At 31.7% G+C, this 13,369-nt stretch overlaps 1 protein-coding gene across 1 annotated transcript; it reads right to left on the bottom strand.

Annotated features, from left to right (window-relative positions):
* Positions 1–1,614: 1,614 nt before the first annotated feature.
* On the bottom strand, positions 1,615–13,114 carry LOC139487970 (uncharacterized). Its single transcript, XM_071273261.1, has 6 exons — positions 13,036–13,114; positions 10,158–10,316; positions 7,898–8,116; positions 5,532–5,747; positions 3,307–4,503; positions 1,615–2,279 (listed from the first exon to the last, which is right to left on the bottom strand). Exons 2-5 carry the CDS (start codon positions 10,216–10,218, stop codon positions 4,262–4,264), a joined length of 738 nt encoding a protein of 245 aa, XP_071129362.1. The 5' UTR covers positions 10,219–10,316; positions 13,036–13,114; the 3' UTR covers positions 1,615–2,279; positions 3,307–4,261.
* Positions 13,115–13,369: the final 255 nt, after the last annotated feature.

The raw sequence follows: 13,369 nt of genomic DNA, 5'->3' as shown, positions 1-13,369 counted from the left end.
ACACCAAAATAGTCAACAAAACAAATCATAACAACTCACAAGATGGCGACCTCCGAAATGGCGACCACCACTCGTTCCTGACCGATGGCAAAAGTTATTGAAACGCTCACCAAACGCCTTCGGGCACCGAGCCGACCGTGCGAGGGCTGAATGGTAAGTCAAGGTCGCTAAACACTTCCATTTGTTATCTATTGTATATCAATGGGATAATAGAACAAACAAAAGTTTAAATACCTTTACCAAGAGGATATGACACAATAGAACAATTTCATTTGGTACGCAATGATACTACAGCAAAAAACTACTGTGGAAATCCTTATATGTGAAATTAATCAATTTTATTTTTGAAAACCAATGACTTAACATCCAGAAATTGTGTTATTGTGATATGGTAATTATTTGTATTCTTGTCTTTTGATTTTGCTAATGTTCTCTGTCAATATGATTTTTTGTTGTTGACATAAAATGATTAAGATTATAACACAATGTTGACTGCTGTACTTCTCTTTTTGACATTTTTACCCATTATGTCTGTTTGTTTTATTCACGCATCGTTGTCAGTAAAATGGAATTTTATATGACTGTTATATTAGTGAGAGGTTTAGCTAGCTATAAAACATGGTGTAATACACCATTGTCTTCATAAGAAAATGCCTGAACGTTTGATGTGTTTGAGCTTTTAATGTTGCACTACGCGTAAGGACTTTCCATTTAGAATTTTCCTCGGAGTTCGATATTTTTGTTACTTATTTTTTAATATGATAATGTAGTGTCAAGAAATGTTGAAATAATATTACTAATAATTAAATGAACACTTTTCGTTGAGTGCAAGCATTTTGTTCCGAATGTCAAATGCATGTGCTAGCCTCCTAACAATTTTGTTTTCATCTAAATGTTATGGTATGTGTGATGTGCTTTTCTAAGTTGATTTGTTGTCGACAATTGTTTGATTTTGATATTATTAAGTGCGTTAGTATTTGAAAATATTGTTGCTTCTGTTTTTACTTACAAAGAATTCATGAATATGTTTAAGAATGCCCCGGTGCACTCTGTGTTTGCATTGCATCGGTTTAATCTTGTTCATTTACATTTTACATATTTTTAGAAAATAAGAGAGAATGGTGAAAAATATAGCATAAAATTATCAAAATTATATAACGTAAATTATGTGTAATCATTCGTTTTGAAAAAAAACTGTTCAATTAAGACATTGAATACTTTAAACCTGTATGATGCATGCAAATGAATGGGTATTTTAATCATGTTAGTTCATGACTTGTTTTGCAATGCAAATGTAATATAATTGCACAATCATAGTAATAATGTTACATGATTACTGTACTAATCAAACTACGTCATTGTAAATATAACGGAATTTGATGAGGCTGTAAAAGTGAGAGGTTTAGCGCTATAAAACTAGGTTCAATCCATCATTTTCTTCTACATTTAAAATGCCTGTACCAAGTCAGATATATGACAGTTGTTGTCCATTCGTTTGATGTGTTTTGTCATTTGATTTTGCCATGTGGTTAGAGACTTTCCGATTGAATTTTCCTCGGAGTTCAGTATTTTTGTGATTTTACTTTTTACATTATAACTGAAGAAAAAGAACATGTTTTATCTTTATTACCAACGCCTATATAAACTATAGGTATAGATTAACAATTACACATATATACAATAATACAACTGTCAGTTAGCGTGCAAAGGAGATTTTTTTTATTGAATACAGGCAGATTTATAACATTTCTCATGCATAATCATAAATAGAATGATAAAAAAAATGAAATATACTGCATTCTCAACGATTACAACTACATCGAGTAATGTGATGTTGAAATGTTTTATGTTGTTTATATTCAAGGAAATCGAATGTTGTTTTTTTAACTCAATTATCAATTATGATCTTTTGCTTTATTCATTTGTTCAGTTATAACTGTACTTGATCCTTCCTGGCACTGTGGGTCAGATATTGAGGTTGTTTTTCATAAAACTGCCTGTAGATCAATTAACTCGATAATTATAATAGGATTTTCGAAAACTTTACTTTAAATACAAAACTTTTACATTGAGGGAACTGTGAACTTTCGAGTGAAGAAATAACTAAATGTTCAAACAACTTCACTCTTTCTTCAACAGGCCAAGAACATTTCTTGTATTTTCATAAAGTGTTATTTATACTGACACAAATCAGCATCATTGTCTCTATCATCAACATCTAAGTCATTATCACAGAATGATATTATTTTTCAATCTTTATTCTTTTTTTTTTCTACATTCTGGAATATAGTTGCTCATATAATATATAATAAGTTATTGACTTTGCATTGAGGCTCATATATTATAATACATTTACAGTAATATTGTATCATGGAGAAGACGTCATAAGTATGATTAACTATAAATAGCGTCACTGATGAGGCTTATGTAGACGAAACGCGCGTCTGTCGTATTAAATTATACCTTTGATAACTATATACTAGGGTCTCGTCCATCTTTCTTTAATTAAGCAAATTTAATATGATTAAACTACGTCAGGTCATATTAACACACAGAAATAGCTGTTATTTCAGCTGCATTCATCAGGGGTATTGTTCGGTGAAAAAAAAAATGTAAAAAAAAAAGTGCAAACTATAAATTGCATTTTAACAGATTTGCATGTAGAACTACGCATTCAAGCGATCAATATGATGACGTATATGTATCTTTACCCATTATCAACAGTTTTATAACTTTAACTGATGATAATTGGTTAAGGATGTTTGCTACTCTGTTTTAAAATAACAAGCTTTTTAAAAGACTGTTAAATTGAAAGTATTGAAACTACATTACATTGACATCTTTTTTCTTTACAAAACCATGCTAAATAACAAGAATTTAATAAGATTTTCACATATGGCTTTTCAAACTATATGTAAAAAAATACTAAAAGAAAAGCAGGAGTTAGCGAGAAAATTACTTGTTTATGATTTTTGCACTAGATTAAAACCAGAGGATTCCAAATATCTAACAAAATTCAAACACAAGAGTGGAGAACGTCCTTTGAATTCGTAATTACTTGTAATTATACATTTTCACTTTATTCAAACTTTTCTAGATTGTAAATAGTGTACACGAAAATCTAGGTGAACTTTGGCTTTCTGTATGGTTTGTTGACTATCACAGTTTCATAAATAAATGAATAAAACATTTGTTATTGTCGCTTGTCTGTTTTTTTATTGAGCGCTTGATATCGTTTGACATTCTTGATATCGTTTCCGATTTAAAGAAAGTGCAATATTATGATTCAATTTGGTAATATCTTACCGGCAAATCTGCAGTACGTCCAGATATCATGAGTCATTTATGTTACGTCTCTTATTCACGTGTGTACACACTTTACGGTATACTGTACATTGGCTTGTTAGTGATGGTCTCATAAGAAGCTGCTTTACCTTGGACCAATTTGCAGGCATGATAATGCGGAACAAAATATACAAAATGATTCATTAGGTCAACATGATAAGAAAGGAAAACAGAAATGAAACTTTCTACTTTACTGGTAGAGAGTGGGAAAGTAAAATATTCAAATTATCAATTAACATCATTTTATGGTATGCATACTATTTTATTCTTAATCAATTTGAGCATTCTATGGTGTAAATGAAATTTAACCTTTCAAATATTGAGAAATATAGTAATATCTGCGTGTATTTCAATTATTAACATCATGCACTTCTGTAAAATAAGTCAACAAGTAACACACGAACAGTAGCTACCTTTATCAAGATTATATGATAAGACAAAACAACATCCCATTATAGTTAATGTAGACCGATGTACGTTAAGTGAACATGAAAACAAACTTACTATCCGATATATGTGAGTTTAAGGCAAATAAGCGTAGCTTTTTTATGTACATGTATATACAGACATAGATATATTAACATGTTAATTAAAGTTATCGGCAGTTTAAACAATTAATAATAATGACTAACATTTAATATACAATGCATTGTTAAATCCTAAAACTATTTTCACATTTTAAAATAAAATTAGTTTTAAGCAGCTGAAACGAAGAACAACGCCTCAATACGTGAAATAAATAGAATGTATACTTAGCTATTATATTTTCATATCTAATTACACAATATATTGGTTATATGATGGCTTAAGAAAACAAAATATTTTCACAGTGCTTTTTCAAATATATAACAAACATTTTCATCTATGTCTAATTCTAATATATTCCACTTTTATATGGAAAGACTACTAGATTACGTTAAAATCGATTACTTTCAAAAAAGATATACCTACATCTTATACATAGACAGTACTGCCCTTCCCATCCTGTTGCACATCCCTTTGTACAAACGCCTGTGTATATTTCGCATTTAGTATTCAAACATTGCTGGGGGTCACATCCGTAAACGCAGGATCCATTTTCAGGATGACAGTGTTGACTTACACATAAAGATGAACATGCTTCTGTACAGCTTGGTCCCCACATACCTCTTGGGCATCCTGAAATGTAATATGATTCGCTATACATAGACTATGTCATAGAAACAGGGATACCACATCTTTCTTTATCTAATAACAGGATGTACGAAACATTTTGGACAGCGCAATAGTATACACAAACTCGCAACCGATCCAATCGCACCAGACATACAAACAAACTTAAAAGAACAAATAACGATAAAAATCAGGTCTTGTTATGATGATTTAGTACATGCACAGTAAGCAATAGGGAAACACTATATTCTTGTGCACACATTTCATTAATTGTATTTTTTATTTATTGTATTATAAATTATAAACACAAAATCAGTTTATACAGCAGTGCACCATTTAGGTAAATATTAAAGGCTGAAAACAAGACAACTCGAGTTCAGGTCATAATCCCTAGCCAACAGAACGTTATAACGTAAAAAAGCGGAAAATTTATTGAAAGATAAAATTGAGAAAAGAAATGGGGAATGTGTCAAGGCGACAACAACCCGACCATAGAGTAGACAACAGCCGAAGGCCGCCAATGGATCTTCAATGTAGAGAGAAACTCCCGCACCCGGAGGCGTCCTTTGACAATGTATACTGATAATTTAATTTGCCTCTTTGAAACGACAATACATCAGGGTTACTTTTTGAAATTCTGATTTTTAAAACCCAAAAAGCCTTTTTGCGATAGACGATATTATCAAACCATACATATAGTTTTAATAATCACAAAACATAATTTGTTCTCCGTACTAACTAAGTTATGTATCAATAATTTGCCTGTATAAAATCACGTGACTGTATGCCAGATGTTTCAGACTAGTTCCGATGGTTGATTGTTATGTAGTTTTCGTTTTTTGAAGTAAGCTTTAGGTAGGGTATTTCTGCTATACTTTTATTTTAATCCAAGTTATTATTTTATCTGAACATGCAATGATTTATTTTGATACGTCGTTTGAACTACACTGAAAAAATAATCTAAGCTTGAGTCAAATATTTTCAACAAAAAACTGAGTTTCTATGACCATGATGACTAATAATACAATACCAACCATAAATCGCGACATAGCATAATTCCACCAAAGGTCCGTATTTTACATCTCCTTTAGTGTCATAATATATTACATATTTTCCAAATTGGAAACATGGAATAGTTTGTGTGATGTTTGGAAGACCAGGATCAGGATCTTCATAACAGAGGTAACCATCAGGTGGAATAGTTGATGTATTGGTCACATATAATTTAAATCCATCCATACGATAGGCAGCTGAAATTATTGACAAAACAATTACAGTATTTTACAAGTATAAAGATATCTGACAAAGGCTAATCCTCAAACAGAGCCTCTGTAGTCTTTCTTTGCATCACAAGGTTTCCTTTTGCCAAAATCTTAATACTAAGGGCAGATTTTTATAATACTGAACGTCAAAGGGATTTACAGCCAAAGATGCATGGTAACCAATGCTGAAATCTAGAACTAAAAAAGATAAAAAATTACGTTACAAGAAAAAAACATTAAAGGTCCTTTTACGGCTAAAATTGTACCATTTTGACCATGAAGTTTTGAAAAAAAAACAATCCTAGAAGGAAAGTTCATATGCACTACTATTTTTTCAAAGGTACAAATAAAGGGCTGTGCGGCTTATTTGCAACATTTATATTCCCCGAACTTCTAAGAGTTTAAACAAACACTAAATTTCTGAACTACCCCTATCTCGACTGTAGGGTTACTACAGATTTCAATATAACCAATATTTACATGTATATTTACTGGTAACATTCCCACGTTATGTCTCTATGAAATGGTACCTACAGATCAGAACTGGGATCCAGTATGTAAACAAAGTTAATTGTCTATGAGTATTCTATTTCTCCCCAAAATGTGTGGTTTGAGAAACAAATGTATTTACAAAGTCCAACCTATACAAACAGTTATTCAAATAAAAAACTCTCTAAAACAGTTTTCTCACATAAATACTCACTGATCAGAATTAAAACCTTAAGGATATCACTACTTATACTCTAAGTTTTCTTTTACTGTACAATTTATACCAACTCTCCGGTTTCATTTTTATGGAGAATTAGAAAACAAGACTTTAATTATTGCCAGCTGTAGCCCTATTTGCATGTTTTTGAACATTGAATGCCTAGAACCGGTTTAAGAGTGTTATGATAACATATTGAAAGCATTGTAGAATACTGTTAATGTAATGTTTAGAAATTATCACCAGGTTCAACCCATCATTCTTTTAAAATGTGTCCTGTACCAAGTCAGAAAAAATATAAGTTGTTATCTTATAGTTTGTTTCTGTATGAGTTGCATTGTCGTTTGTTATTTGTTTCACTAATCAGGGTTTCTGTTGTTTCGTTGTTTTCCTCTTATAGTTGATCTGTTTCCCTTGGTTTTAGTTTGTAACCCGGATTTTTTTTCTGTCAATCGATTAATTACTTTCGAACAACGGTATACTACTGTTGTTTTAGTTACCATGCAACCATTGTTATTTTCGAAAATATGTATGTGAAGCACATCGATAAAACAACAAGCCAAGCATGGCAAATGCCAACGAGATCCAAAGAAGGTAGCATATTCCCCACTGTGTAAATTCCATCAATATTTAAACTTTTCTTTATATTTCCCGTTTGTCTATGCATAATTATAGTGGATTCATTATCATTCGTTGGATACCAAGGATCATGGATTTCGTGGACACAAGGGAACCACGAAATTAAATATTCAACTTATAACATTTTTTATAGGCTAATATTTAGACGTCGGTAAAACAACGCCATTAGATATCGTCGAACTAAGTTTTCGCTGTCAACAATATACAAATGTTTCTGATGGTTAGTATACATAAGTTTATATTCAAGGGTGATGAAGTCGTAAACGTAATAAAGAAGGATGACAATGTTGTTACGACAAGTGGAACATATCTGTATACATGACAAGTTAACCTTGATTGAACAAACCCTGTAAAACAAAATACTTGATTCTTCAATATTTCATTGACGGTGAAATACATGGTGCATATACGAAGTAGCCGCTGTATTTTGGTATGCGTCCTATATTATTTTTTAATATACAGATAAGAGTAAAATTGTTTCGTCCAATATGGTCTAAGATGTTGGTTTTTTTTTAATTTGAGAAGAATTATAAATTATGTCATGCAGCCAGGACATTATCAACTAATGCCATCAGCAATCAATGATTTTGACTGTCTTTTGTAAAAGTAAAACTATGTGTGTACATGTTTAAACTAAAATGTTTGTCAGCAATGTGTTCCGCTACAACACAAACATTTATATATTCGAGCGTCACTGATTAGTATTGTTTAGACGAAACACGTGCTTTGCATAAAACTTTAAACCTCAGTATTCACGATGAGTTTGTGATGATATACAATATTTAAAACTTACCTCCGTGTCTGTAGTATAGTTGAATTTCTGTGATAAATGCAGATCCGAAGGAAAATTGAAACATCCACCATGCTGGTTGATCACTTAGGGTAGCTGTATGGGTACATATTGTCATACTGAAGGCATTTGATATAGGTGGTTGTATGGCAAATCGAGCATGACCATGACCACCATCAAGCCAAGAACTTTGCGTAGCTGTTCCATATGGTGTAAGATTATCTGATAAACAAATTATTATATTATAGATAAAAGACAATCTATATATAATACAATCAATAATTAATAATGATAGAATGTATAGGTGGGGTTGGTTGACACTTGTTATTTGTATTTTTGACGCCGAAGAACTTTCTGTCGTATACATACTATTAAATAAGAGACTTACATGTATATATTTATGACAACACTTACTTAATTGCAGATAATGCATTTTCCAATTACATACAGTGATAACACCAAATGTCTTGAGTAGATTGTAAAAAAATTCTTACCGACTCAGTATTATAAAAATAATTCAGTTTATTAGAATAGCGTGCATCTTTGAAATTAATTATATACTACATGATTGTGGTGTGAAGTTACACTACACAAATTTAAGTAGATAGGAAGAAATACAAATGATTAATGTCATTAATCGAAAAACAAAACTTTCGAATAAATGCGACAGAAGCCCTTTCGCGATCTGTAAGATTCACCTACTGTGTCAAACACCGCTACACAAAGGAGGAATAAGTTTTTGAAAATATTTGAAAATTAAAGTTCATCTTAATTTATGAGTTTTGATGGTCCTTGGTATCGTCTGCATCGTTTTCGAAGGAACATGTGTTCACAAGGTGCAATTGGTCTCGAACAGATCATCCGTTGTTATCAATTATAACCGAAAAATAAATATGAATGTAAAACGTGCAATCGTCAATGTTAAGATGTGACAACATGTTATTTTAATTAATTACTAGAACACACCCGTGATATCGCGGGTCTGTGACTGAATTAAAGTACATAAATATGGGTAAGTCGTATTTTATAGTTTTGTCATCTGATAAAGTAATGCCGATTATAAAATGTACAGTTTCTCTTCTTTCAAAATCTTTCTGTTTGGACCCGTCGACCTGGATCTTATCAATTATGGGTAATATTAACTAGTTGTAAAACAAAAGGGCCTGGAATGGAATATGTTTTAATCAACAGCATTGTCCTGTATTAGTTATAAATAAAGTTGAATTCTTTGATTCGATGTTTTACGTCATGCCGGCAAACAAATTGAAAACTGTATCTATATGCATTATTTTAAGTCCGGATTTTAGTCATCTTAGAAAGTCATACTTTAATTAAAATACTACAATAGGGAACAATGTGACAATGATTGAATTTAGTAGTGTCAACCCTGTGATTATGACCCGTGTATATAGCAAAATCCTAAATACACCGTTTTGCTTTGAATATTGAGAAGGTGATGACCTTTGCTGATTCTGAACCGAGGATCAAAATGAACATACTCGTCGTATTCACCGAGCATCAAGTAGGCCTAGATGCCTTTATAATAATTTGTGTCATGTGAATCTAGTGTCACAGTTTCCAGATCTCGAATCTAGTAATCTTTCATTCGTCCACTGAAAGGTTTTGTAAGATAAGATTGTTAGATGAAGGGAACTTGCTTTGAAATGATTTGAGGAACATACTGCAATGTTGATAAACAATGTCACTGGCATTGCTGTTAATGTGTAATATATGCACATATGTTTGTAAAGCCGTTCTTTGGTTTTATACCAATACGCAAACGTTCCATTTAATCCGTCTCTAAAAAAAAATAATTTCCAGTTGAAACAATTGTCACTCTAAGTAAAGGGAGACTGTTCGGTAAATTTATTGTTACAAAACATAATGAAAATTGAGCCTCTGTTATTAAAAAGTAAATCATGTGGATACCAGAACGTAATGTTATAAAGTATTCTATGTGTATTTTGTTGACTACTGACCTTTAAAGAATAACTTTTAGAAAATAAAGGAGTTTAACCTGTATAAGTTGATAATACGTTTTTGTACTATGTCAAAGCTGAAGAATAAAACAAAAATGAAAATATCTTGCATATTAGCGGTATTAGAAGAGATGTAATAAGAACACACCTATATCATTAATAGTACCATTTTAATCAAATGTAGTGCATGTCCATCTAGACCGACACTAAAGAAATAATAAAGAGGAAGTGCAATGAAAGTTACAAAATATTAAGTAAAGCTGACAAACAAACCGTTTACTTACGTTGAGCTATAACAATCAATTTTAAAGTTGTGTGGATCATGATCAGCAACACAAAAACCATTTTAGCTTTTGTTAAACCCAGCCGGTACAAACGGAACTAATGTTTTACTAATATGAAGTAAAAACTGTTATGACTAAGAAGAAGAATTCTTACATTCCCTGTAAAGAAAACGTTAACAATATTAACAATAATAGAACCACGGACACTATCTCAACTATAAGCAAACACAATCGATGGCCAAAACGATGGTTGGTTGTATAACATCCAATAGCAGATATGTCATGCATGTTGAGGTCGAGAACAGATTAACAATACATACAATAAGAAAGTCATGTAATAGAGGCCACCTGGGGTGAAGGTCCAAACTGTTTTTAATGCAACATACAACAGAGAGTAACCTGGATATTTCAAGACATTTTGCAACAGATAAAATTGAGAAAGGAAATGGGGAATGTGTCAAAGCAACAACAACCCGACCATAGAGCAGACAACAGCCGAAGGCCACCAATGGGTCTTCAATGTAGCGAGAAACTCCCGCACCCTGAGGCGGTCTTCAGCTGGCCCCTTAAAAAATATGTATACTAGTACAGTGATAATGGACGTCATACTAAACTCCGAATTATACACAAGAAACTAAAATTAAAAATCATACAAGACTATCAAAGGCCAGAGGCTCCTGACTTGGGACAGGCGCGAAATTGAGACTACGCTGACCCGTCAAAGTGTGTGAGCAAGGGTTCTAAACGTGCAGATAAAATGGCGCATTGTAGATGAGACATCTGATATAATATTCCCATTTTGACGGACGTGGCTTCATATTTGTACAAAGTAAAATCACAAAAATACTGAACTCCGAGGAAAATTCAAAAAGTCTCGTATCAACACACATACCTAAACAGACACCCTATTTCACCAAGGGTTCACTGGTGGTCGGACGGAGACTATAGTTACCTGTCATCCTTAGGGGCAAACCGATTTAAAACATTGTACAAAAGCGAAACTAAAGTTGAGGTATGATATGTATTCACTATAAACGATAGTTATTACAATCACACAAATAATACTAAAAAATGTTCCTCTGCATTTCTTCCAAAACCATTCCGTGAAAGTATATTGTATTATTTATTTTTTTTTAGTTATATTTAATTTAGGTAATTCTTAGGATTTTTTTTTTGTAAATTGAGGAGTTCTTTTACAAAGCGCATGCATATCAGAAGTTAACTCTCCACCGAAACCAGAAGTCCATTTGATATGTTTTACAGAAAGAACAGTCATGTATTAGGTTACGGATGTTTTTCGGATATGAAATTACATTATTTTTTATTGGAATCATGAATTTCAAATTACTGATGGTTTTACGGTAGTCTTATGCAACAAGGTAGAAATTAAGAATGTCTTGATTTCTCAACTATATACCTGTAGACAAATCATTCAATTTTGAATTCCCGAGAAAAGAATCAAACATTTTTTGTTAACAACTTTAAGAGCAGACTAGAATCGAAACGATAAACAGACTTAAAACAACCCCACAAAAAAAATCCTTGCAAATACTTAAAACTTGAACTTTTATTTCAATGAAAAATTTCAAATATCACGACATCGATTAGATGTTTTCAAGAGAGAGCTTATCACGAATTAAAGTATCTGATAACTTAAGATTGGGTACTGTATATAATTACATTACTAATATATAATATATTACCTCCCCTGAAACAATACTTTAATTCCTGTACACATGGAAAGTGTTTGAAATAGGAAATTAGTAGGCTTAAAGTTGCTATGGGAATGATGTTACACGTATCACATGTTAAACTTGTTGGGTCTTTGCTAATTAACTAATGTTGATGTCCCATTGAAATGTATACATTATTTTTTTTGTTAAGAAATCAAGAAGGTAACTGTGCTTTTTAAGATAAAATACACTTCTACTTGAATAATACTTTTGATAACCTTATCTTTTCATTCACCAAAAGAAAGGGACATTATGATATAAATTAACCCCTAAGATTACATGTTGACATTGTAATGACATGTAATATAACATTTTAATCAGGCCATTATATACGTTCTATACAGTTCAACAACAAAATATTAACATTTACGTTATTAGTGTTTCACTCCATTACTTCTTTTTGATTTCAAATAAATGTTGAATGACAAACCATATGAAATAATCAGACGGGACATACATATTCAGGTTTTTTCTTTGTAAACTGACCCTTCAAAATTGTCTCCTTTTTTTGTCGATTAATCATTTCTCTAAGAATGTAATATGAAGCAACCCATGTTGTAGTACTTGTCCAATCATCAAAGTGTATGTGTTCCCAATAATTGACTGGAGTATATTAAGGAAAATTTGGTAATGCATATATGAAATGAATATTCGTTTTTGATAACCTTTTTATTATGAATATTACAAAAGAAAATAAACCCTTAGTGGTCATACGTGTATCATATGTCCCCTGTATAATGTTTTTGGTCTTATTTTATGTCTCTAACATTTGCAACATTTTTCCAACCTTTTACCAATTGATTACATCACAAAGATAAAGAAAGGGAGAAAAAGGAAATATGCGTAATCACTTGACAAGCATAAGACATTCACTGCATGAATTCACTGTTCATACAATGGCTTACCTAGATTTATTACACAGTGACATGAGAGGTTTTTTTTTTTTTACATCTATCAAGTACATGTAATAGTGGTTATTTTTGTTATATTGTATTGCCATTATTGAAACACACTTCTTATATTCAATTCAAGTATAATGAGAAATCAACGTAATAAACTCATGCAGTATTGTGTACACATTTTGAATGTTTGCATTCTGTATACATTTTAACCGATAATGCAGTACTTAAAAAATCAGGACATACCTTTCATCAGATAAATCATCATATAAGAACAAATAAAAGTAACACACTGACGCAGTTGATGTGTGTTTAGTAATCTGACTCCTTCAAAATGAAGACATACTTTTACTTGTATCAGTGAAGCATAAACTTGTTATCCGATATTTCGTTGTCATATGCAATTTAAGTATAACGTGTTCGTTAGAATAATACAGTACAATGCACGTATCGTAAAGTTTACACACAAGAATCTTTTATCGCAGTTTAAAGAGATACGGGATGAGAATTTGTCTCACTAAGGTAATTACTCGCAAATCCCATTTCTCGGTAAAACAAAATTCACGACTACACCAAAACG

The sequence above is a fragment of the Mytilus edulis genome, chromosome 1 (genome assembly GCF_963676685.1).
Source record: "Mytilus edulis chromosome 1, xbMytEdul2.2, whole genome shotgun sequence".
Lineage (NCBI taxonomy): Eukaryota > Metazoa > Mollusca > Bivalvia > Mytilida > Mytilidae > Mytilus > Mytilus edulis.
This window is presented reverse-complemented; position numbering and strand designations above follow the sequence as displayed.